Raw genomic sequence first — 24,139 nt, forward strand, 5'->3', positions numbered from 1 at the left:
TAGGGTTAACAAGCTGTGACAGTCTGGGAGAAATATTGATACCTAAAGGTCTGTGAAGGTTCTCAGTCATCCAGGTCATCGTAGTCTAAGGAGCTTGGAAAGAAAAGCGTCTGGACTTCTTTGAGTTGCTTGAAGACGTTTCACCTCTCATCCGAGAAGCTTCTTCAGTTCTAAGGGGCAAATGGTGGAGAGTCCCAGATTTGGTTTCCCCCCAAAGAGGGACAAAGGACCCCCTGATGATCCTCTACCTAATCACATGAGCCAAGGTGTGAAAGCGGGTGTGGGTCCCAATCAGCCAGGGTTTCGGGTGAGCTCATTGTGAAACCTGGCCCCACCCTATCATGTGATTTCCTGAGGTCAGATGGCCCAGGATGTGAGTGGGCGTTAAGGTGTCTGGGAAGGGATCTCAAAACTGGATTATAGATGGCAGAGAGTTGGTGTCGTCAACCACCGCCTCTGTTCAAAGATGGTCGCTCACAGTGGACATAGATGCTTCTTTCACTCCTCTTTCAAACCATCTGTCCTCTCTGTCCAAAATGTGAACATTGGCATCCTCGAAAGAGTGTCCTTTATCCTTAAGATGAAGATGGATGCTGAGTCTTGTCCTGTGGAGGTGGCTCTTCTATGTTGTGCCATGCGCTTGTGAAGTGGCTGTTTGGTCTCTCAGCATACACCACAGTTAAGTTAAGTTTAGGAGTTTTGTCTTTCGGGTGAACCAGTTTCTGTCTGAGTGTGTTGCTGGATGATACCTAAATATTTAATTTTGACAGTGTGAAGTGGGATGAAATAATGATCTCAGACATCTTCAGAATGAATAACATTATTCTAATTGTTCCAGTGTGTTCATTAGTTCATTCATTACCTGAATGTTTTTTTCAACATTTCAGCTTTCATAGAACTACCATGCTTTAACTAGCCATTAACATAGGTACTACAGTATAGAAAGATGGGCTGAAAGTAAGACATTGCAGTCATTTGTAAGTTTTTCCCAGTTTCAGAATTGTCAGAATGCATGTTTCAGGTGACAAGAACCCAAGTTACTTGGGGTTCAATCAAAGATGGATTTCTGATTGGCCTAACATCAATAGAAGTCATCAGTAAAACTGTCTCTAATGTCAGGAGTGTCATGGCGAGGAACGCTGGTGTATTTATGAAACGGACCCAAAAGCAGACACAGGAGAAATGAACTAAGGTTTAATAAAAAGTGAGCCTTTATTGTGGCTGATAACATAAAGAGGCAACAAGGCCAAACAAGGGAAAACCTAAACTGAAACCTCCACTGGAATAAACTAAGATTAACAATGAAAACTGTGACAACAAAATGAGCAAGAACCTAGATGTGAAACATGAACATGGAACGGTTTGGGATAAGGGGGGTTGTACTGCACTGGGTGAAAAATGATTTAAGTGACAGGAAGCAATTTGTGAAGCTGGGTGTCCATTCCTCATCATGCTTAGACATTGCTTGTGGTGTTCCACAAGGCTCTGTACTGGGTCCAAAATTATTTATTATTTATATAAATGATATTTGTAAGGCATCTGATATATTAAAATTAGTATTATGTGCAGATGAAAAAAAAAAATTTTGTTCTGGGGGGAATCTAAAGGAGCTGCTGGATACAATTACTTCAGAAATGAAAAAATGGTTTAACAGGAACAAACTATCGCTAAATCTAAGTAAAACTAAAATAATCTTTTTTGGGAATTCCCTTAGAAGTGCACAGGTGCAGATTCATATAGATCATGTGGAAATTGAAAGAGTACTTGAACATACGTTTCTTGGTGTGATTATAGATGATAAATTAAACTGGAAGTCTCATATAAATCATATACATAACAAAATTTCAAGAAGTGTTTCAATCTTGAGTAAAGTAACACACATTCTGGACCACAAATCACTCCACAGTCTCTATTGTTCGCTGATTGCACCGTATTTGCATTAGTGTGCAGAGGTTTGGGGCAATACTTACAAATGTTTGCTAACATCAATGTTTATATTACAAAAAAGGGCCATAAGGATAATCCATAAAACTGGTTACAGAGATCATACAAATCCACTACAATTTGAGGGAGGAATTAAATTTAAAACATCCTCGTATCCGTACAACATTAAAAAGTTTTTGCATCTCTGTGTGTGGAGTGAAGCTGACTAAGTAAAGATATGAAGCAATGTCCAAGCATGGCGCAGTTTAAAAAGCCGTTTAAGGATTTGGGTTTTGCAGGGCACAGAAACGAGGTAGAGATTTGATAGGGTGTCCTTGTCCAATACTTTCATGTGTGTGCAGGTGCACGGGCATGTTGGTATGGGTATATATATCTGTAGGTTGTGTATCCTTTGAGGTGTTACTGGGGTTATTGAAAATATGTATATATGTGTATTTGTATATATGTATGTATGGATAGATAGAAAGATATATGTATAAAATAAATAAATAAAAATACACGTAACATATAACGTAATTGCAAGGAGGTATTTCTGTAGTCTATTGATTACTAGATAGTGGAAAAGGGGTGGGATTAAATAAGCTTATGCTTCTTCCTGCTCCTTTTTGAACATGAAACTTATATATAGCTCATCGTGGACTACAGGAGGAATGCTGACCCACATCCACCCATCCACATTAAGGGGACGGCTGTGGAGCGTGTGAGCAGCTTCAAGTTCCTGGGAGTCCACATCTCCGAGGATCTCACCTGGACGACCAACTGCTCCAAGCTGGTCAAGAAGGCTCACCAGCGCCTCTTCTTCTTGAGGACTCTGAGGAAGAACCACCTGTCCTCAGACATCCTGGTGAACTTCTATCGTTGCACCATCGAGAGCATCCTGACCAACTGTATAACAGTCTGGTACGGGAACTGCTCTGCCTCGGACCGGAAGGCGTTGCAGAGGGTCGTGAAAACTGCCCAGCACATCGCCGGAGCACCACTTCCTGCCATAAAAGACATCTACAGGAAGCAGTGTCTGAAAAGGGCTGGGAAAATCATCAAAGACCCCAGTCACCCATCACATGGACTCTTCACCCTCCTGCCCTCTGGGAGGCGTCACAGGAGCCTCCGGACTAAGACCACCAGGTACCGGAACAGCTTCTTCCCCACAGCTGTCAGACTCCTGAACTCTGCCTCCTGACATCTGACCCACGTTAACTCATGGACTGAACATACACACACCCACAATGGACAACTGTACCCTCAAACACAATAATAACATGGACTGAACCACCACTCACAACCACTAGCACTTTATATAGCCTCTGTAGAAACTATCTACACCCTCACTTATCTTAACTGCACTACTGTATAGCTCTGTGTAAATAATCATTCTGTACATTCGATAATCTTTAATCCTACAACTGTTTGCAACTTGCATAGTTCACATTTCTGTATAGCTGTATATCTCAGATTCTGTAAAGTTATTTATTTCATATTCTGTATAGTTTTTCATATTTATATCCTGTTCATAGCCTGTACATAGCTTGTACTCACTACAGCCTGTACATACTTATAGTTATAGAATATTCACAACATACTTCATACCGTGTACATTATAACATACCATAATAGACCCATTTCTGTAATATACTCACATATCTATATTATTGCTAATATATATTGTAATATATCTATATCACTAAAGCACTTCTGGATGGATGCAAACTGCATTTCGTTGCCCTGTACCTGTGCATGTGCAATGACAATAAAGTTGAATTCTATTCTATTCTATTCTATTTGTAGTTGTGTTTGCTCGTTTTCCTTTTGCTTTGCTTTGTTTGTTTGTCTCTTTTTAATTCTATGTTGTTGTACTTTTTCAACATGTTCAAAATAAAGATTCAATCAATCAATCAACATGAGCATGAGCAGTAGCAAAAAACCTGACGAGACTTGACATGACAACAACAGAGGACCCGGCAAAGAACAGAAGGAGGACTTAAATACACAGAAGGGTAATAAGGGAAGTGGACATGAGGGGGAAAGTAAAACTAAGCACCGTGAACATAGAAACAAGAGACGTTCAAAATGAAACAGGAAACATGGAAAAACATGAACTGGGACAAGCAAGCTTGACACAAGAGACCGAGGGAGCGAGAGAGGGACACAAGGGAACGCTACATTGACGGGGAAGCATAGAAAAAACATAAACCAGACTAAAACTCGACCAAGACAAACTAATAATAATACTAGAACTAAACATTATCTCATAAGACATCAACAATACAGAATAACACAAAAAGCTGGGACTCAGCCTCTGATAAGGAGTCGGGAGAAAAGGTTTTACGTCGTGTCCTAAAAGCAGCAGTACTCTCAGTCACCCTGAAAATCTTCTCCAGTCAGAAGCTGAGACTTACAGTGTCCACTTATGCTGACCACTTTAACTGGTTTCGTAATATGAAGGTTGCAATGCATGCAGGGATTTGGTAATTACATAAAATGGTAAACTGTAAATGAGAATTTAAGGATTTTGTCACTCAGTAATTTTTATCATTTTACTGTATTTCTAAAAACACTGAGGTTTGAATTGTTGGTTGCACAAAATGAACACCAGTAAGTAATGGTTTCTTTGGAGTCTGCTTTTTTCACCATGTTCTGTATTTTTAGAAACAAGCAGTCATTAGAGAAATGGTGATGGTAGTCTGAATAATTCATGTGGAAAATGATCCCCTGTTTGCAGCTGGATACCAACTGGCTCAAAAGCAACAACATCAACAACAGTAAAGTCCTGCTTTTCTATTAATGTACGAGCCATAAGAACCTAATGATAGTATGTGTTACAGACAATTACAGAGCCACAGCATATGTTTACTTTAATTATTTTAAGTGCATTTTCCAGATTCTAGCCATTTGCGAATACTTTCTCTCCCACACGTCACTCAGAAGCCAAACGACTGGAATAGTTAACATGAACTAAGCTTGCATGCGGTCTTGCTGCTCCCTTTTCCTTGTCAGAGCATCGAGTATGTTTGAGACAGAGCAGAAAAACATGGAGCTTTAGTATGACCTTAATCTGCTTGTGTGTGTCCCCCAAACGCACACACATACAACCCAAGCCGTCCTTCTCTTGTTTCTCAGTAGCCAGCAAGTGATTTGTCACTGCTGTCACTGAATAGTTAACAAATAAACTAATTTAAACAGATAAATGTTTAGTTTTATACACGTACATCCAAACCAAATCTCTTTTTTCATAATCAGAGGCTGCCTCTGGGTTCACTTCGGCACAGATCCAAGCAGGGACCAGGCTGACCAGCAGAGTTTACTTTACCACTTTGCACAGGCCTACACTACAGAAATCTAAAGTCTGTGTTCTTCTGGAGCTTACCTGGCAAGGCAAAGCACACGAATTCTCAAACCCCAGTTCAGGAAAACTTCACTCAGAGATTCTGCGTGTGTCAGCTGGGTCCAGCTCACTACTTAAAGCAGGGGTGTCCAACTCCAGGCCTCGAGACCGGTGTCCTGTAGGTTTTAGAGGCCTGGAGTTGGACACCCCTACTTTAAAGGGAAAATTGATTAGACTGGGAGCACATGTGCTCCCCATCTCTTCTCCTGAAGCTGAGCCAAAATCTACAACCCTCTGCTGCAAGATGTTATAGTTATCTCCAATAAATGACCATGTACAACTGGAAATTGAATGTAATTGTGTGATTCATTTAAAAACACCTGTTAGATCGTCTCTCTGATCGGAATTAAAGATGTTTTTAAATCCTTCTGCAGCAACCATCACTACCAGATTCTATTCATATATCTTGTATTGTATTTTATGCATTGTGTTTTTTCCCCATCATCATTAATCCCATTTTTTTCTCCACAGCTGAGACCCAGGTCTGCTTCAGGTACTACCATGGTGTCACTGGGGCACTGAGGGCAACCACACCCAGTGTAATCATCAAGAAGGGCTCAGCACCTGTGAGTCTCTCATCACTTTATCTCCTTATTGTGACCCATGCAGCTTTGTGGAGATTCTCACTCAGTGTCTCGTGGCTCGCTGGGAATGACAGTTCGGTTTATTCATTAGCGCTTACTTCCATCGGTTAGGTCAGTCATTCAAGTTTTAAGAGAAGAGACAAGCTGCTCTTAAAATAAGTTAGCTGCAGTTGCACCTATGCTGAATGAACTTGATCCGCTGAGTACACTTGCATCTGACATGTCTTAAACAGACTGCTTTTACAGTTAAACCCCAAACAGAGGTTAAACAGCACAGAGTTGATTTGTCCCTTTAACACTTAGCAAATACGGAGAGATGCTTATTGGTATAGACCTTATCGCAGTACCCAGACTTTAGTGTCATGGGAAGGTCATGGTGATAGAAGGGTGTTATAGACAAGCGACACAGTAATTATTAAGGACAGATTTTAGCCTTGCAGTGTCCACCAGTTGAGCTTTTTAGGGTTAAAGGCAAGGGCTAGGGTTAAACTCAAATTACTCCTTTACATGAAGTTTTCACCTATCCAACTGGAAATTGTTTGACAGAAGAACAGTGAGGCCAAAATGCACGTAGGAGACTTAATTTGAAAGCTGTCGTTGTCTAGTTCCTGAAGCTTATTTACCATGAAGCTAATGCTAACCAAGCCTCTTAAATGGGAGAGGGGAGACAGTGTCACTGTCGAGGGCTGGAAGCAAGCCGACACAGCTCATACTTTACAACTTGAAGGTTATAACATTCTCATATTACTGCCAAAAGTATTTTCCCATTATGAACAAAATGTTTGAAATGATAGTTGAAAGAGAGTCCTTCAAACTATTTGAGTTTGTAACCTTTATTGAGCTTCATTTATTTGTTGATTGCTGTCCATACATCCACTTTAGGATGCTCCAAAAATACTGTAGGCAAGAAGAAATACTTGCAGACCAAATGACTCAACCTGTGGTTAAAATGCATCTCTTAATGTTGCTAACTCTTACAAACTGCCTTTTTAGCAGAGGAACCTCACCTCGTATTTGATATTTGCTGTAAGAAAGGCACATCTGTTCAAGCTTCTTCAGATCTGTGCACTAAGTGACTTTTCAAGGTGTAAATCTCATGCTGTCAAATAGTGCGTGAACACTGTATAAGCAGTAATTATGTAGAAATGCAGTGTTTTTAACAATCCTATTATTCATCAGTGTATCACACAGCATTGTCCTAAGGCCTGTATCAGTCAGTTGCTGTCATCAAGAGGGTGCCCGACAGGGTGATTGGATTTCCATGTTTCCCTTCCCATTCTGCTGCTGTGGGACCCTGGAAATGCTGATGGCCCTAGAACCTGATCTGTACTTGCTTCCTGAGGACAAAGGAATAAAAATAACCACCACAGAAAAAAGACAGGAAGGGAGGGAACAAGTAGAGAGAGCAGAAATCCTGTCCAGTTCAGGTAAGTCATTCAGGTATTTGGAGACAAGTGCTAATGCGGCTGGAGCCTCCCACATCACAAGAAGAAGAAGGAAAATAATTGGAGACGAGAAGAAAGGACATGGAGAGCCGGGATAGCATTACAGAGTGAATCGTCTGAGCTTGTTTACTGTCGCCAGTCAGAAACTGTCAGATGCAGCAGAGAGAGAAGACATTGTGTTTGTTTGTGTACGTGTGTGATGGATGGCATGTGTCTCCAGCTGGGGCTACTGTCTCCCAGTCACCCTAACAGGAGCGGTAGGAGGACAAGGCTAGGCTGGATAACATGGGTAACTGTACATATCTATTCCAACCTGTTCATGTGTTTCCTTTCTGTTCATCTCTTTGGTTTACTTGCATCAGCTTAATAGACGTGTCAAATTGATTGTGATGCAGTAAACATAGAGTCAGCTTATCATTGTCATATGTAGATCATTGTCTGATCTATTATGCACAAAACCTAGCCAGTGGTTAAAAAAATGTATTACAAAAATTAGGACATTTGCTTTTGGTCATTTTTTTCTTTGTTGTAACAATGGCAATAAATCTTATACCTAAATGGTAAATAGTGCTTTTCTACTTTTTCTGAGCGCTCCAAGCATTCATGGGTTGAGCAGCGCAATTGAGTATGTGGGTTATACCCATGAAAAATCTCCCAAATCTTGTGTTCTGGTGCCAAACAGCTCATTCTGCTATTGACTCTTGCTTGGTGTTGTTCATTTGATTGGAAGATTGAGGTTCGAAGAGACAAGAAACACTGGTACTTTAAGAGCTTTTGTCATAAGAGAGAAATGCTGGTTGAAGAATGGGATAGCGGTGTGTAACCAAGCCAGAGCAAGACATGGCAGGCTGTTGGAGCCGTGCATGGTTCTTTCTCATGCTCCTGAGGACCTTATTCATTTTAAAGCATTTTCCTTACAAGCCTGGCACTATTTAAGAGGAAATAAACAGGCTTTCCACTGGTATAAGATTTATTGTGAAGAAGCATTGTTACAACAAAGAAATTGACCAAACATAAATTTCATTAGAAGTTTATTTGATGATGCTGTAATGCTGTGCTTTAGCATCGCATAGTTTTATTTAGCCTTACCTGAGACAGGTCATCAGCAAAAGCTCTCCTTGGACCACTGTCTTAGACAAGAACTGGGATTCTCCAGGTATAGCCTTGTACCTACTGCCATAGCTTCAACATGGTAGCAGAACAGGAAAGGAGACAACATGTGTGTCTCTTTTCCATTCCTGAAAAGAACTTTTGATTCGTTGTCCTTGGAGTATTCTGTATGTCATCCCTTTGTAGGCCTGGCTGCTTTCTCATGGTTATAATGCTGATGTGTAGAGGGAACAGTTTTCCTGCGTGGTTAGTGGAGGACCCTGTCTTGCAAAAACTAGCAGAGTGGTCCCAGAGGTAACAATCAGTCAGCTCTTTCTGTTAAAGAATATCTTGCCTAGGACAGATAGTGGTGCTCTTTTGTTGATAGCCTTTCTTTGGCAGCTTAATGAGATTACTACCTTTCTATTCTTAAGCAGAGACCTACTCGATTATACTTGATTGATGAATAAACTACAAAACCAAATCACCAAAAAAAAACACCAAACATGTCCAAATATGGTTACTTTTGTCTCAAAAAAGAAAGCAAAAGTGATAATGCTGAAGCTTCAGAAACCAGTGGGTGACTATATAGTGGTTATGTCTATCATCTGGAGTCCCAGAGCCATAGCAATAGCTTTGTAACTCTTTCCATACTGATGCCAGTGACTTTGTTTCTTAGATGTTCTTGAGTTTCTTTAGGTCGCGACATGAAGTGTTGCCTCCACCCCCCCCACCACCAGCAGAGTCCAGCTAAAAGATAAAACACATTTACTTCAACGCTTCTCCATTTATGAAATGCACTGTCAGAGCAACTTCCTGGGTCATTTTCACTGAAGTGCAAAAAGCACCAGTCCCATAAAATGCAGCCAACAGATCAGCATTAGATGATGGCGTTCCCCGTCCACCCCCACCAGCCCTACTCTCAACGCTGAACTGACATAACCTACTTAACATTACCCTCCCACTCCCTGTCTCTCTGCTCATCCACGCTAACTGATTTAGCTCAGACTCAGACTTTCCGTCTTCAAAGGCAGTGGGTGTATTAAAATATCTTAATACCAGGGTGTATCTGACCTGCAATCAGATGGGGATGCACTTTGTAAATGTAAGCTCTCTTTCGGGGTTGCAATGGTTGGAGAGAGGGGTACTGTTATTTCCATAGAATCAGTCTCGTCTTACATCATTTAAGATTCTTGCAACACTTGAAGGAAGCTCATGAATTATACATACTTTTCCTTTCTTTTATACTTTTAGTGTCTTAGTGTTTGGTCTTTCTCTGAAGTGGGTGGTAAATGATATAAAGTGAGCGCACTTTAGAGCGCACAGATGGATGCATTTGTCATTTGGTTTATCGTGAGATTAGACCCACTGCAGAGACCCATGGTGGCACTTCTCTCCATAACTGTACTCAGCAAGGCAGATTAGCATCTCATTAAAATGAATTGGTCTAAACATCTGTCATTTCCTTCATCCCTTTATCTTGTTGTTTTCTCTGCTGGAATTGTTTCTGTTGTTTTGTTTCCAGTCAGTTGCATAAGCACTGAGAGTGATGCAGCATTTTGTGTGTCGTTGTGGAAAATTCTGACAGCCTGACAAAAAAAAAAAGCTTTTATGCAACAGAAGTGTAACTGTACATACAAAACTCATAAATCTGTGTAAACCTATGTTTCAGTAGACCTTGTCTTTATTTAAGTGTCCAGTTTAAGCACAGTGCTGCCTCCTGACTAATGCTTTAAACGTGGCAGCACTACTAAATTCTTTTTCCTTTGAATCCATAAGATCAATAATTATTTTGTTTCCACAGACTAACTATTTGATCAGCTTTTGTTTACTGCAACAAGACTGGGTCATATCATACTACACTATACAATGAAGAATTATCTGTTTGCCCAACCACCGAGGATGCCTCCTCAAACTACTGGTTGTTTATTTGAAACTGATCTGTCTCAAAGTGCGATAAAGAAAAGAAAACACTGAAAGAACTTGTATAAAGTATAATGTATAAAGAAGTGAGAGGTGGCTCAAGACTTTTGCACTGATCAGGACTGAGGTTAGAACTACCATCTACAGCCACACACAGCTGCTCAGCTGTTAACTCTTGTCATTTCTCAGCTGTTGTAGCATCAAGTGCTTGTGATATACAGATATTTTGTAAATTAATTCAACGTTTTCTTAACCACATGCTCTAAACGTAGTAAATCCTTCTTCATTTCTATCCTCAGAAAAACAAAACTTATTTAACATAAGCTTTTTGACTTTAATAATTTAGTAGGAAACGGCTTGGATATCCTTACAATCCTCTTCCTATTGCTTTGGCATGTAAGGAAAGTCAAACATGGGTGCTATATGTTAAAGCAGATGAACGATGGGAGGCTTTACACTCCCCTCCATTTCCAGGATCATGAGGACAGAGTATTGATCTGAGCACGCTGTCGGCCTCACTGAAAGCGGAGCTTTAGCAAACACTGTTGAAATGAAGCAGGCCTAAACGCGCATGCATCATTACGTTTCTCTCACCGTGTTCTTTTTGTTTACGAACACCTATTAACTCTTCACATCTGTGTGTGTGCGTCCAGGTACTGAAGCCAGTGGTCAGTCCTGAAGTCAACCATGGACTGGGCAACAGAAGACTTATTAACTTTAACCTGTCAGGTAGGCTGCTTCACTTCAGCTACAGGACAGTGACTTGTGTGTAACTTTACTAATGTGTATATCCAAACTATAGTAAAAATTTAAGTTCAGCTTCACAAATCTGACATCTGGCTTCCTCTGCATTCCTGTGCCGTTTAACAAAACAGAAGATACATAGAACAGCTCGTCGTGAGAAAACAGTTTTACCAACTGCAGACACTCCACAGTTGCCTGTGAAGGTTAATAGACGGTTTAAATAAGCCGCTGCTACACCCTGAAGGTTTTGCTGGGAAAAGTCAGCCAGTGCTCAGCTGCAGAGAGAGAACAGCATGGTTGCACATCCCTGTGGCTCATCCTCTGGAGTGAGTACATGCAAAGTAATATCGATATAATCCAGGCAATTTGGAATAACTGGTTATGTTAATCCGAAGCATTTTGTTCATCACCAAGTTAACAGCTTTCTCAGCTAACGCCATTATGTTCTTGTGACAGTTCTGACAGAGGCTCATGCAGTACGTTAGGAACAATGTTTTTATGGAGGCTTTACAATTTCTAACAGTAAGTGACAGTCGTGCTGCAGTATGCAACGCATGCATTACTTCAGTCTTCAGCCACTGGAGCCAGTACAGTATCTCAGTATTTTCCAGAAAGTGGATTCAAAGTACTTGAAATGATACATTAAATCATTAAAAGATGTCATAAGACAGTCGTAGGAAGTCTGTCTGTGTCGCTGTTACAGTGCTCAGCACACTATATGACGTTCTTTCAGCACTAGTTTCTAGGATGATTTGAACTGGAATTACTGGACACTGCATCAGCCTAATAAAAGCTGCATTTTCACTGCACTCGTTTGCCTTTGGGTCCTCAATACTCCCACACTTGTTTTAGACCTGATGTTTCTAAACACTTATTGCCATCTCCAGGATTTCCAAGCTGAAGTTGGCTGAGAGCAGAAAGCTGTTTACTTGGTGTTCAGGATTAGTCACTAAGCTAACATGAATGTTAGCCTGTTGTTATTAGAAAATGGTAAGATTAACTTCAAAGTGTTCTTCCACATTATCTAGATTATATCTATATTCAGAAATACACATTACTTAGCATATACTGACTTCAGAGGATGAGCCACAGCATGTCTCTGTGCTCTCCATCTGCAGCTGAGCACTGCCTGATTTTTCTCTGCAGGGGAACCTCCAGGTTATGTAAATCATATATTACCTTCAAAGGCTACTGTGCAGTGTCTGTAACTGGAATGTCTGTTTTATTAGAAAGAAAAAATGGAATACAGAGAAAGCCCAGATATTCCAGTTTTCCACCACGGTTACATTTGTGAGTCTGTGCAAACCCCCAGGTGAGCCCGTGACCTTACGTTGATGTGTTAATGGTCTCGTGTCGAGGCAGTCTGGACTTGTTGTAGTGATTTCTCTGCTGCCTATTTGATGTTATTTTAATTTGGGGTAACTCCGACGTGTCAGCCCTCACTCCTTTCTGCGGTTATGTAATTCATGTTTTTTCCCCCTTTGTAGTTTAAGACCAGACTGGGCAGCCTGCTGTTTTATTTTTTCCAGAGTAAAACCTTTATTTGTGCTGGTGCTATAGAGGGGAAGTCTCCCAGCCGTCCATTTGTGCTGATTTTTAATTCTTAGAATGTTTTTAAACAATGTGTTTTATGCTCTGTCACACATCGAGTGTAAGCGCACTGTTGGGATTTAGCTAAAGAATAAATGTGGAAAAAGCCTCACTGTGGACTGCTGTGATGTAATTGTGCTGACGTGTAGATCAGTAAGGCTGAGGGTGGGCTAAAGCTGTGAGTGTTTCCAGGAGCACAGCAGGGATCAGAAACTGAACATGATCTCTTTATTCAGAGTAGTTTGTATATCTGTGGTTTTGTCTGGTGAGAATCTTTCTAAACGTATTACCTCTAAAAATACTTAGTCTAAACAAGCTGTAGCTTTAACTAAATGAACATCGGAATCATAGACTAATAGAAACCAGACACACGTGTGTCTTCACAATTTTACAAAACTGTGTGTGTGAATCTTCAGACCTCCAGGCAGTGGGACTGAAAAAGGGGATGTTCTTCAATCCAGACCCGTACCTGAAGCTGTCCATTCAGCCCGGAAAGCACAGCATCTTCCCGTCTCTGCCACACCACGGCCAGGAGAAACGTTCCGGAGTGGTCTGCAACACTGTCAACCCTAAGTGGAGCACAGAGGCAAGCCTTCGCAATTTCTCTCCTGTGTGTTGCTTGCATGCCATCTTTAGACTCTCAGAGTGTTTAAATGACAGTATCAGTATCCATCCTTGGCCTTTCCTGCAAAATGCAGGCTTAAAGCTGGAAACCTAAAGTCAATCACATGTTTTGAGTAAGTTTGACTTAACCAGGAGGAAATGTGCATTCTTTAAACAGTACACTACTTCTATCACCTCTGGCTTTAAAAGCAGCGATTAAACAGCATATTCGTAGATACGTTTTGTTGGGAGCATTTCAAAGATGGAAACACCATCACCTGATCTACAGTCTAATCTTCAAAGATTTACTTCATAGAGATATTTTCGCTTGTTTTTATATTCCATTCTTTTTAGCTTTCACATGTCTCCATGTTTGATGGTATTCTCATCTAATGAATGCTGGCATAAAGGCATTGTTTCCTATTTAGACCAGATTGTGGTGGTTCATGCACAAGTACATGCTGTTTGTGTTTGTGATACAGACCAACTCTCCTTAGAGAATGTCTGCGTTAAACTTAAGCTTAGCCGCCAATACAGTGCATAACAGCAACAAGTGTTTTCTAGTGCCATGCTGTGAAAGATGGAAACAGCTTTCATTAAAGGCATGTAACGATCCCTTGTTTATTTGTGCTGCTATAGATTGGTGGTCTAATCAGGATATAGCCTGCCTCTTGCTGTATGACAGCTGGGATGGGCTTCAGCCTCCCTGACATCTTAAAATGGATGCTGCTAAACAGAAGGACCATTCAAAACAAATTGAGGACCTTATTCCTAAACACGGACCAGAAAACTGCACTAATTGTGTACAAATTATGCAGGAAACCGTCCCCACCACAGACTCAAACATGACAAACCTCTCATACCACCTATGCAAGAGTCAAGTGAAAGAATATAGAGATAGTTTACGGATGTGACGCAAAAGAGAGCCGTCAGATGCTCCAAATAAACCTTAGACTTAAACGTTAGAACAGGCTTTTCGCAGCACACCGTGTGATAAATACAAAGAAAACACATCTAAAAATATATAGTTTCATGCATCGGTCAAAACACTCAACTCCAGGTACACGACGCTCAGCGGAAAACACTTCACACAAGTCAAGTTGCCAGAGATTCACAGAATTTACAGAAAATTGACTATTTTGTGAATTATATTGTTATTGGCTGAGAAATGTTTTATATCGGGATATGAGATTTTGGTCACATCGCACAGCTCTATCATATCGGTGTATTTATGTTCCCAGCAGGTGCCCGAGGTCTTGTGACCAGGGCTTGCAGGCCAGCACACTAGATTAAAGAAACCGTGACAGAGCCTTTGTTTCTGTGGCTCCCAGACTCTGGAACTGTCTCCCGTTGAGTTTGAGATCTGCAGACTCTGTCAGTTCTTTTAAAAAGCTCATCTTTTTAAACGTTTTTTTTATGTTCTAGCTTCTGTGAAGCACTTTGTGATTTTATCTTGAAAGGTGTTACATAAATGCAATTTCACTTACTTATTTATAATTCATCCACACACACATTCACACACTGGTGGAGGCAGCTACAGTTGTAGCCACAGCTGCCCTGGGGCAGACTGACAGAAGCGAAGCTGCCATATCGCACCATCGGCCATCACCAGTAGTAGGCGGTAGGTGAAGTGTCTTGCCCAAGGACACAACGACCGAGACTGTCCGAGCTGGGGCTCTGACCGGCAACCTTCCTGTTACAAGACGAACTGCCAACTCTTTGAGCCACGAAAATTTAGCATTACTGTAGTGATAATAGGAACTGTGAAGCTTACACATTCCTTCCAGTGACAAAATGTCAGAATGTTATACCGTTTCCACATGATGTTATTTTTTGCTTTAAGTTGTTATTAATGGATTTATGAACAAGGCTACTGTATGTAACCCCAGAGGAGTATTAGAGCTACAGAGAAGCTGTTTGACCACAAGGAGACACAAAGTGCCTCAAGAACTGATACAAAGGCACCCAAATTACAAAAACAAATAAAAAAAGGATTGTGCAATTGTAAAAACAGGCAAACATACAAGGGAAATATGACCAGAAACCGCAGAAGGCAGTGAAGAAAAATGTATGCAGTTAAATGCAGAACGACTGCAAATAAGCAAAAAACAAAACAGGAACTGGATGGAAGTAAAAATAGATTTTAAATGAACACAAATGGATGCGAATGGGATGTTCAGAATGTCTGCAGAAAGACACGAAATCATCATTACTGGATGGCATATAACACGAAAGACAATAAAATCATTAAAAAAACAGTGAAAAGAGACAGAAAACCAGTATGAGAAGAGTCAAGTCTGTACAATCAGAAGCAAAATGATTCTGAAAAAGCTCAAAGGTTTGAATCACACTGACTTCACATAATCATTTCTTCTTTTTTGTGGGAGAAACTATTTCCAAACATGCACTAAGTTTAGTCAACCTGCTATTTTCAGATAACTAAATGCTTCTGGTCTTATTTTCAGTGATGTTTGAAGAAATGTAGCCTGAAAATCTGTTAGTTTGGTTGAATCATGACGGGTAATACAATAATAATACAATGAGCAAAATTTAAGTTATTCAAGCAAATTCACTGTCTGGATGGTGTACCACAAAAAAGTCAGGAAAATAAATTCTATTAATCATTAATATTATTAATGACTTGTGGCTATGTGGTTAACACATCCACCTTATACATAGAAGATCCTAAGTAAGGAGACGAACCCAGTGTCATGGGGTCAAGTGAGGCTAATGTCTCAAGGTTAGCATCAGGAAGGGCGTCTGGTCTAGAATCTGCACCAACTCAAAGCTGTGGATACATCCACTGTGATGACCTCTTAAAGAAGCAGTTGAAAGTACCAATGGTAAATATAAAATGGTAAAGGGCCTGTATTTGTACAGCGCTTTACTTAGTCCCTAAGGACCCCAAAGTGCTTTACACTACATTCAGTCATCCACCCATTCACACATACTGGTGGTGGCAAGCTACACTGCAGCTGCCAATGTTAATAATAAACATTTTAGTTCTCTGAAAATCATCCAAAAGGCCCCAAATCAAAAACATGGTGAAGTCCAGCACCTGAATTAGCAAAGGTGAAGCATGGCCAATACCAGCTGGCTCCAACTGTCACATGACACTGTGTGGCAGGCAGAAGGTGAAACCCAATACAGGACTCTCAAGACGAGAGTTTAACTCTGACTAGACAGAAACCAGGAACTGACTGTGTGACTAATAAGCTGGAAGCAGCTACAGTTATACAGCTCACACAGGGCACACAGCAAGCAGGACGACACAACAAAACAAAAACAGAAGCAAACTGAGGGTTTAAATAAAGATTAGGCCAGAGTGGAGAAAATTGGGGAACACAGCTGAAAATTCTCTTCATTCCCCAAATTGTCGTATTATATAATTTCTCTTATTGTTGAAACAACAGAAGCATTTACAAAGCAAAATGTCCTGCTGCGCCCCGTACAGCACCAGAAAGGATAGTTAGGGTGAAATCAGTGTAATCCATGAAAATCGTGTTTGCTTTGTGAAAAGCAAAAGCACCTAATTATTGTAGACTTGCTGGAAATTACTCTACAATCTTTTGTGGACAAAGCAAATGAGCGGCATAGTAGGAAAACAGAACACAAAAAATGTAAAAAACAAAATATGACGTTAATGTTAAAAGAGTCCGCTACATTTAATTTCCCCACTCGTGCAAAATATATTATGTTAAATCTGTTTGTTTGTTTTTTAGATTCATTCCTTTGTTTTTGTATCCAGACATCACAAGCAGGGAGTAGCTCTAACAGAGGAACTGATTATATGCCCTTGTTACGACCCGGCTCAAAAGCCACAACATAAAAAAGGAGACGAATACCAGAGTGTCGGTGAGCAGAGGTTTTATCTTAAAATGGAAAACCAGGTTGGCTAAAATGGCTGGTGCCACCGAGGCAAAGACAAGCGAGCTCTCTGGGAAGCTTGCCTCAGGTATGCTTTTATCCACACCTGACTAGGTGTGGATAAATGAGGTAGCCAGATATTTGACATGGTTTAGGGACTGCATTGTGAACAATACAAAATGTGAATAAGCAGTAACCATTGTTTCAATAGGAGATTATAAATGAGGTGATGCCAATCAGCACTGTTCTGTGCTTAAGCTTCTACATGATCTGGAATAGAACAGGCATAACTATGCTGTGACCCTGTGATTTGTGCACAAGCTCCACTGATCGCAGGATGTCCTGTGGCACAGTCTCTATCTTTATTATGTCCCTCAGGAGACTCATACAGAGATTTAATGTGGTGTCCCAGTTGACAGCATCCACTCAGCTCTAAGTCACTTTCCTTTTTCCAAACTGATCCCATTTTGAGCGAGCTGCTCAGCTTGCTTGGCAGTGATGTACTGTGTCAACTCTAATGGAACATGCTGGCTCATCCAGCAGACTTTCCATACTGCAGTCCAGCACTGCGCTGTATGAGACACAATTTTGAATCAAAACTGAATGTTTAATATGGCTTCCTGTCTGTAGAAGCAGACTCTGTTGTTTACATAAAGGTGTGCAATTCTCTGTTAACAGATAATTGTGTTTTAAAATGAAGCCTGATTAAACTAGAGCAGAAGCAGAGTAAGAAACCATTAGTAACAATTAAAGGTTGAACTAACGGCTAAAAAGTCAGGCGAACAGAGGTTGACCTGAATGTAACGGATTTAACGTCCAAGTCAATCAACAAAACAGGCTACAGAACATATACAATGGCAAGTAATAAACTAGGGATGTAAGCAAAACAGCAAACAATAGAAGAAGGATAGAAGCAAATGACATGAGCGAACGCATGTAACTAACAGTAACTTCCAGGCCATGGCTAGCTGCTCACAAAAATCCACAGCTTCCATGAATAATGCTTTTAAACAGATCCAACTAACTGTGGAGGAACTGAAGAAGTAGTAGACAGGAATGGAAGTCAAGATGAAAAACAGGTGGAGGACCCAAGAGCAAAGAGCCTACAATACACAGTTAAAACACTGAAAAGAACTGAGGGCTGTAACGAACACTGGCAAGTTAGCACAATGACACTGGAAGATTGTGATTATCTACCACTAGACGGAACTAGGCAGTCCATCTGCTTGATGAACTGTTCTTGGGTCAGGATTGTTAGCTAATGGCACCAGCGCAAGAGCGAATGTTGTAAGCACTGTGTGAGGAAGTAGAAACATACCCCTACACTCACTTGAATTTCACACCTAACCTGGTGTCTAATGTTCTGTTGCCTAGCGCTTTAACAGTGACACTGTTCATGTCTATAAAACTGATAATTGTTTCCTGGCAACAGAAAAAGAAAAAAAATGAATTAAGGTGTTTGTAAGAATCTTCTTATTGCAGATGTTCATCAGGGGAAACAAAGACTTTAGATGCTACTTCTACTCTCTCCAGAGGTGCAAGAGATTGCCCAGGAATGGTGGCACTAGACAATGGATTTGTCAGTAGGCAGTGGTTTCATACCTATAGATCTGTAGATCTATCACATGGCAGTTTACACCTGTGAGAAATAAACCAACTTTGTAGTACAGAAACCAAAGTTACCTGGATAAGACAGTACAGGCCTCAGGACAGGAGCCCAGTTCATCAGTCACATTAAAGTGGGACGATTAGCCTGCCTGACCAGGCAAGATTGCTAATTTTGGCTTGATTCTAATCAATTAACAAAAACTGAGATTAAGGTAATTAATCTGGCTGCTGTCCGTTTGCCAGCTCCTTAACATTCACTGTTTTATAACCACTCACTTTAAATACAGTGGACAGCCCAGTGAACCTGCTCTGTATGACCTTGTAGGGATCAATGGCCTGATGTCGAGACGCTTCAGCTCCTCCTGAGTGGTGGATTTGTGGTGCTGAAATGAAAAGAGCATTTTTTTTGGCTTGAGGTGAATGTTGTTGTGATTTGGAGCTGTACAAATAAAATAGAATAGAATTGCCTTTTTTTTTGTGAGACTCAACCTCTGTACGCTGTCAATCAGAGATGAACCTAACCATGGTGGTGTTATCGGTAGACTTGACGATGACGTTGGTTGGTTTACAGTCATAAGTGTACAGGGTGTACAGAAGGGGGCTGAGAACGCCTCCCTGCGGGGATCTGGTGCTGAGTGAGAGTGGGGGAGAGAGGTGGGGCTGACTGAGTGAGGCCGGTTGGTTAGGAAGTCTTTGATCCAGGAGCAGGTGGCAGCGGGATCTGAAGGTGGTCCAGTTTGGTGGTGAGGATGTCTGGGTTTATAGTGTTGAACACTGAGCTGTAGTCCACGAAGAGCATCCACATTTAGCTCTTCCTGTTCTCCAGATGGCTCAGCAATCTGTGAAGGGTGATGGTGGTGGCATCCTCCGTGGACCGAGTTGCTCTGTGAGCAAACCGGTGGGGGTCAAGGGAGGGGGGTGGACAGTCTGTCAGAGCTGGGGGGCTCTGGCCTGGTAGTTGGTGAAATGCAGAAGGCAGCTGTGAGCTCAGCCTAAATCTTTAACATATAACTCTGAAAGATGACAGACAAGGAGGGCTGAATTATGTGAAATTTAGAGTCAAGGATTTGTGGGATTCTTATTTAAAAATACATGAACCGCAGCCCTCATAGCGCTGATAAGTATAAGCCTAATGGATGGATGAATGACCCAGAGCAACTTTACTCTCTACTCTAAAATACAGTACATTCAGTATATACAGTAACTATATATACCTTGATGGCGTTGTTTCCCTTTGAACTTGGGTTCTATGAGCTATTTCTGCTGTGATAAAACAGGTAATTATTTACACGATACCCACATTACCCCACATCCACCTCCCGTCCATCCTGTGCAACCCCACTGGCACCTTCCTCTGCCTGCTCTTGTAAATGATTCACTCGTTCTCCATTTAATCCTCCTCATTTATCTCTCTGCACTAGGGATGGGTACCGGTGTCCGGTGCCATCATGGCACCGGTTCTGACATAAACGGTAGTAAGCAGACCGAAAAGCAGCGCACATTTCGGTGCTTTATTTCGGTGCTTTTTTTTCCTGAGCTGTGATACACTTTAGATTCTAGCCAATCATTTTACGTTTCCGAGAATAGTAGGCGGGGCCAGGTACGTACGTTCAGTTAGAGCAGAGCTACAGATTAAAAATGCCCAAGGCGAAGCGGTCAAAAGTCTGGCTGTACTTCACAGCAAAAGATGCAAACTCAGCAGCCTGTAACAAGTGCTTTAAGCTGATACTGTGATACTGTCAAAGGAGGTAACACCTCGAATCCGATGAAACACCTGGCGACGCATAGCGTTTTTTTTAAAAGCCGAGAAATGCGCCGTATTTGATAGCTTGCTGCGAGACCTCACACCGAGCGCATCTACTGCGGGTGTGGTGCCTGTTATGCAACATCCCCCAAAAACACGAAGAGGAGAGTCCTGGCCCCTAACCCTGCCAGTGTAGCAGAAATGATGAGGATGATGATGCAGCAGCAGCCGTTCTTCTCTGCGTGAGTAGCTTAATGTTGTTCGTGTGTAATTTACGTTGAGTACACTAACCACGTTATTACATTAATGCATGTAAGGTGAACTAGCAAACATCATCGTAGCTACATGCGGCTGTCCTCTTGTTTGATGGCAGATACTCCCTTCACCCTGGCCAAAAAGGCTAAAATGACCAAAGAAAAAGTGGGAAACAGCTGAACATGAGAGGTTTTTGGACAAAGTTTGTGTTTTTTCCATTGTTTAAGCACTGCTTCCAGTCAAGAGTGATACCATATATGCCCCATAGCTGCAGAAAAGGCTAACATTGTTATCTTTTTACAAAAAACAGCTGAGCATGAGAGGTTTTTGGACCAATTTTGTGTTCTCCATTCTTTAAGCACCGGTTTGAGCACCGTTTGAGCACCGGCACCGTTTCAAAAGTACCGATTTGGCACCGGTATCGGATAAAACCTAAACGATACCCATCCCTACTCTGCACACAGATTTCCACAGCTAACTCTTTTTTTCCCGGTTTTCATTTTCCTGCATTTGCCACTTCATTTTATCCCATGCAGTCAGATCCATTTTACATTGTTCTGCTCTCATTTCTTGAGTGAATATGTTTTTCCTTCTGTCCTTCCCACAAAAGAACTATCAGGGACACACAAGAACACAGTGAGTGAAACAGATCGGAAAAACAGCAGCCAACATGATCAGCACTTTAGTCATTGTCTGAGACACTGGCAAGGGTAGCAAAGCAGATAGAATGTAATGTAGCAGCCACAACACATGCAGGAAGTTGTAGCCTGGAGCTTCCAATCACCTAAACACACATGGATATACAGAGACTTGGCTAAGATATTAAGAGAAGGAAAACCCAAAAATGTAAAATCTGCTGCTGAGAGAGAAGAGGGAGAATAAGTGTATATGGATGGTACTTTACAAGAACACAGCACCGAGCAAAAACTACTGTTCCTACATCGTATCCTGTAGTCTCAGAACGTAAATGACCTTGTAAATAAATGTTAAACAGTAAATAAAAAGTAAAATGTTTATTTATGCTATTTAAACAGTGAAATTAACTTTTTTCGTAGTTAATAGTTTTATCATTTTTCATTAAGGGCTGGTTTTAATACTTGTATGAAAACCTTTTGGAATCAAGGACTGGCTAATGTGTAGAGTCCACGGACATCAGCAAGTGTTATTTCCTTTCTTGACATGTTCTGCCAGCACGCTCCAAAGAAACACACCCTTGTTTGCTGCTAGTTTTGACTTCAGTGACTTAAAAGCATGCTGTGGTTGTTAAGATCATGTGAATGGCTTAAAGGCCATTAAAGAGAGCATTTCTTTGCTAATATATACCTAAAAAACCCTGCCCTTTTCTGGATGCTCCAAAACTGATCAGAAATGCAAAGTCTGCAAAGGAAATCCAGCAAACCAAAGCAAAGTCTAATTTGCCCTTCCTCCTCTTGAGCATAAATAGTGTTCGCCATTTGTTGTAAAGCCTCTGTGTTTCATGAAAGCATCACTTGATTATAGACTGAGTAATTGTTGTGATGGGTGTGAATAGAACAGCTGGTTATGAAACTACTTGTTAGTCAATTGTCTGTAACCTTTGAGCCTCTGAAAATCTCCAAATATGCTGTACTTTTGTTAAGACCTTTAAATTAAAAACCTCCACACATTTAAATGATCCCTCAGAAAAGTACACATAGCTAAGGATAGTTAACCTTGGGGTTACATTTTGTCGAAATATTACCTGTAGGGACAGAAATGCTAAAATAATTACTAAAGCCAGTGCTGGTCTTACTTAAGCACAAACATTTCAGAATCCAAAGAAATATCGTTATGTTACTGTTCTATGTTACAGAAGGAGTCTTTAAGTTTAATTTAAAAAGGAAAGGTACTTTTAATGACAGGTTTAGTTGTTGTGTATACCACCAGAATCTTCCTTTGATGTTCTGATACCTTTGATGAGGCGGCTTCAGGGCAATCCATACTTTAGACTGACATTAAGAACCTATGGAATTGGGCTGTTGGCAAAAACGAAGGTTTTCCTAATTCAGAAGTCCCTCACTGCAGCAGGCTCCTTTGTATTAATAGTATGGTTGCAGAAAGACCTGTTCTACAAGGTTTTCACAGGAATTATTCATGTGGGCATCTATTGTATAGGAAATTAGGCATTTAGATTTACACAGTGAAGTCTTAGGAATTCAATTTTAAGCATCATATTAATGAGTTTGTTGACTAATCTGACACTAAAGAAGAAACATTTCGACCACTTACAGATGAAGAAAATAATGTTGATTAGCTCATAACTGCTGTATAAAGACACTTGAGACCATCAGTGGAGAAGTACTGGAACAAATGGGTTCCATGATGGCTGCACGTCTCAGCTTGCAGAATAGAAGTGCTGCTAATGCACTGATGCCTGAGTCCACGCTTCAAAGAGTCAGAGTTGTTATTCTGGCGTGAGCAAGGTCAAAAGCATATTAAAGACGAAATGTTTCTACTCACCAGTATATAAAGAGTTATCAGAGCTGCAGTTTCTTTATACTTCATCATGACCATCATGAAGTAAACATTAGAAATACTCTCAGAATAAAGGCTTCAAACAAGCCTATTACACCCAAAAAAGGGTGTTTTTGGAGCTCCTTGCATCAGAGCCTCAGCTGCAAATTATCCTACTTTAAAGAGTGAGGAGGCTGAAGTTAGTCCGAATACTGTCTGAAGCATCAAACACTGAATGTAGAGCAACATATATCAGCTAAAACATTAAGACCACTAACAGATGAGGTAAAGAACACTGATTACTTCGTCATAATGCAGGTTGTTATTGGAAATCCTTGGTTCCTACTGGAGCAGGGCGATATGACCAAAAATATTTATGACGATATACATCTGAAAATTTGCAATAACGATATAACTGACGATATAATTGACATTAGACAAATTACTTTACAACTCCACAACTTTATTAGTGCAAAAAAACCCCAAAAAACATCAATGTATTTTCACTTAAACAAGCAGCTGTTTTTTATGTGCATTAAAGTTATATACAAATGTAACAGTGCAAATGCAAATTCCTCACTGACAGTTTAACCAAAGGGCATTTCCAGTGGAAACTGGCCAACATATCCTCAGCACAACCAGGTATAATATCCACAAAACTTAAAAGAGGTTATACACACACAATACGGTAATATTATGTTGAAGCACAGCACATATCACTCCGCGAGGCTCCTGCCTACGATAGCCGTAATGCTCCGACAAGCCATCAAGCGGTGCGGCTTCGTAGCTCAGCAAAGTCGTACTAAAACATTTGACAGATTTTCGAGCGCCGTGCACATAAAATCGTTTCGAGGTCAGTAAACACAACCAGAGTTCATACATAAGGCAC

The 24,139-nt window shown here is 40.8% G+C and overlaps 1 protein-coding gene across 1 annotated transcript in view; it reads left to right on the forward strand.

Moving 5' to 3' along the window:
* Positions 1-24,139, forward strand: part of hecw1a (HECT, C2 and WW domain containing E3 ubiquitin protein ligase 1a) — an 89,893-nt gene that overhangs the window by 25,813 nt on the left and 39,941 nt on the right. The window contains exons 4-6 of the mRNA XM_026179142.2: positions 5,798-5,892; positions 11,021-11,096; positions 13,118-13,287. Coding sequence (XP_026034927.2) covers positions 5,798-5,892; positions 11,021-11,096; positions 13,118-13,287 — 341 coding nt within the window. The remainder of the gene's footprint in view (positions 1-5,797; positions 5,893-11,020; positions 11,097-13,117; positions 13,288-24,139) is intronic.

This window comes from Astatotilapia calliptera, chromosome 9, assembly GCF_964374335.1.
Source record: "Astatotilapia calliptera chromosome 9, fAstCal68.1, whole genome shotgun sequence".
In the NCBI taxonomy this organism is placed as follows: domain Eukaryota; kingdom Metazoa; phylum Chordata; class Actinopteri; order Cichliformes; family Cichlidae; genus Astatotilapia; species Astatotilapia calliptera.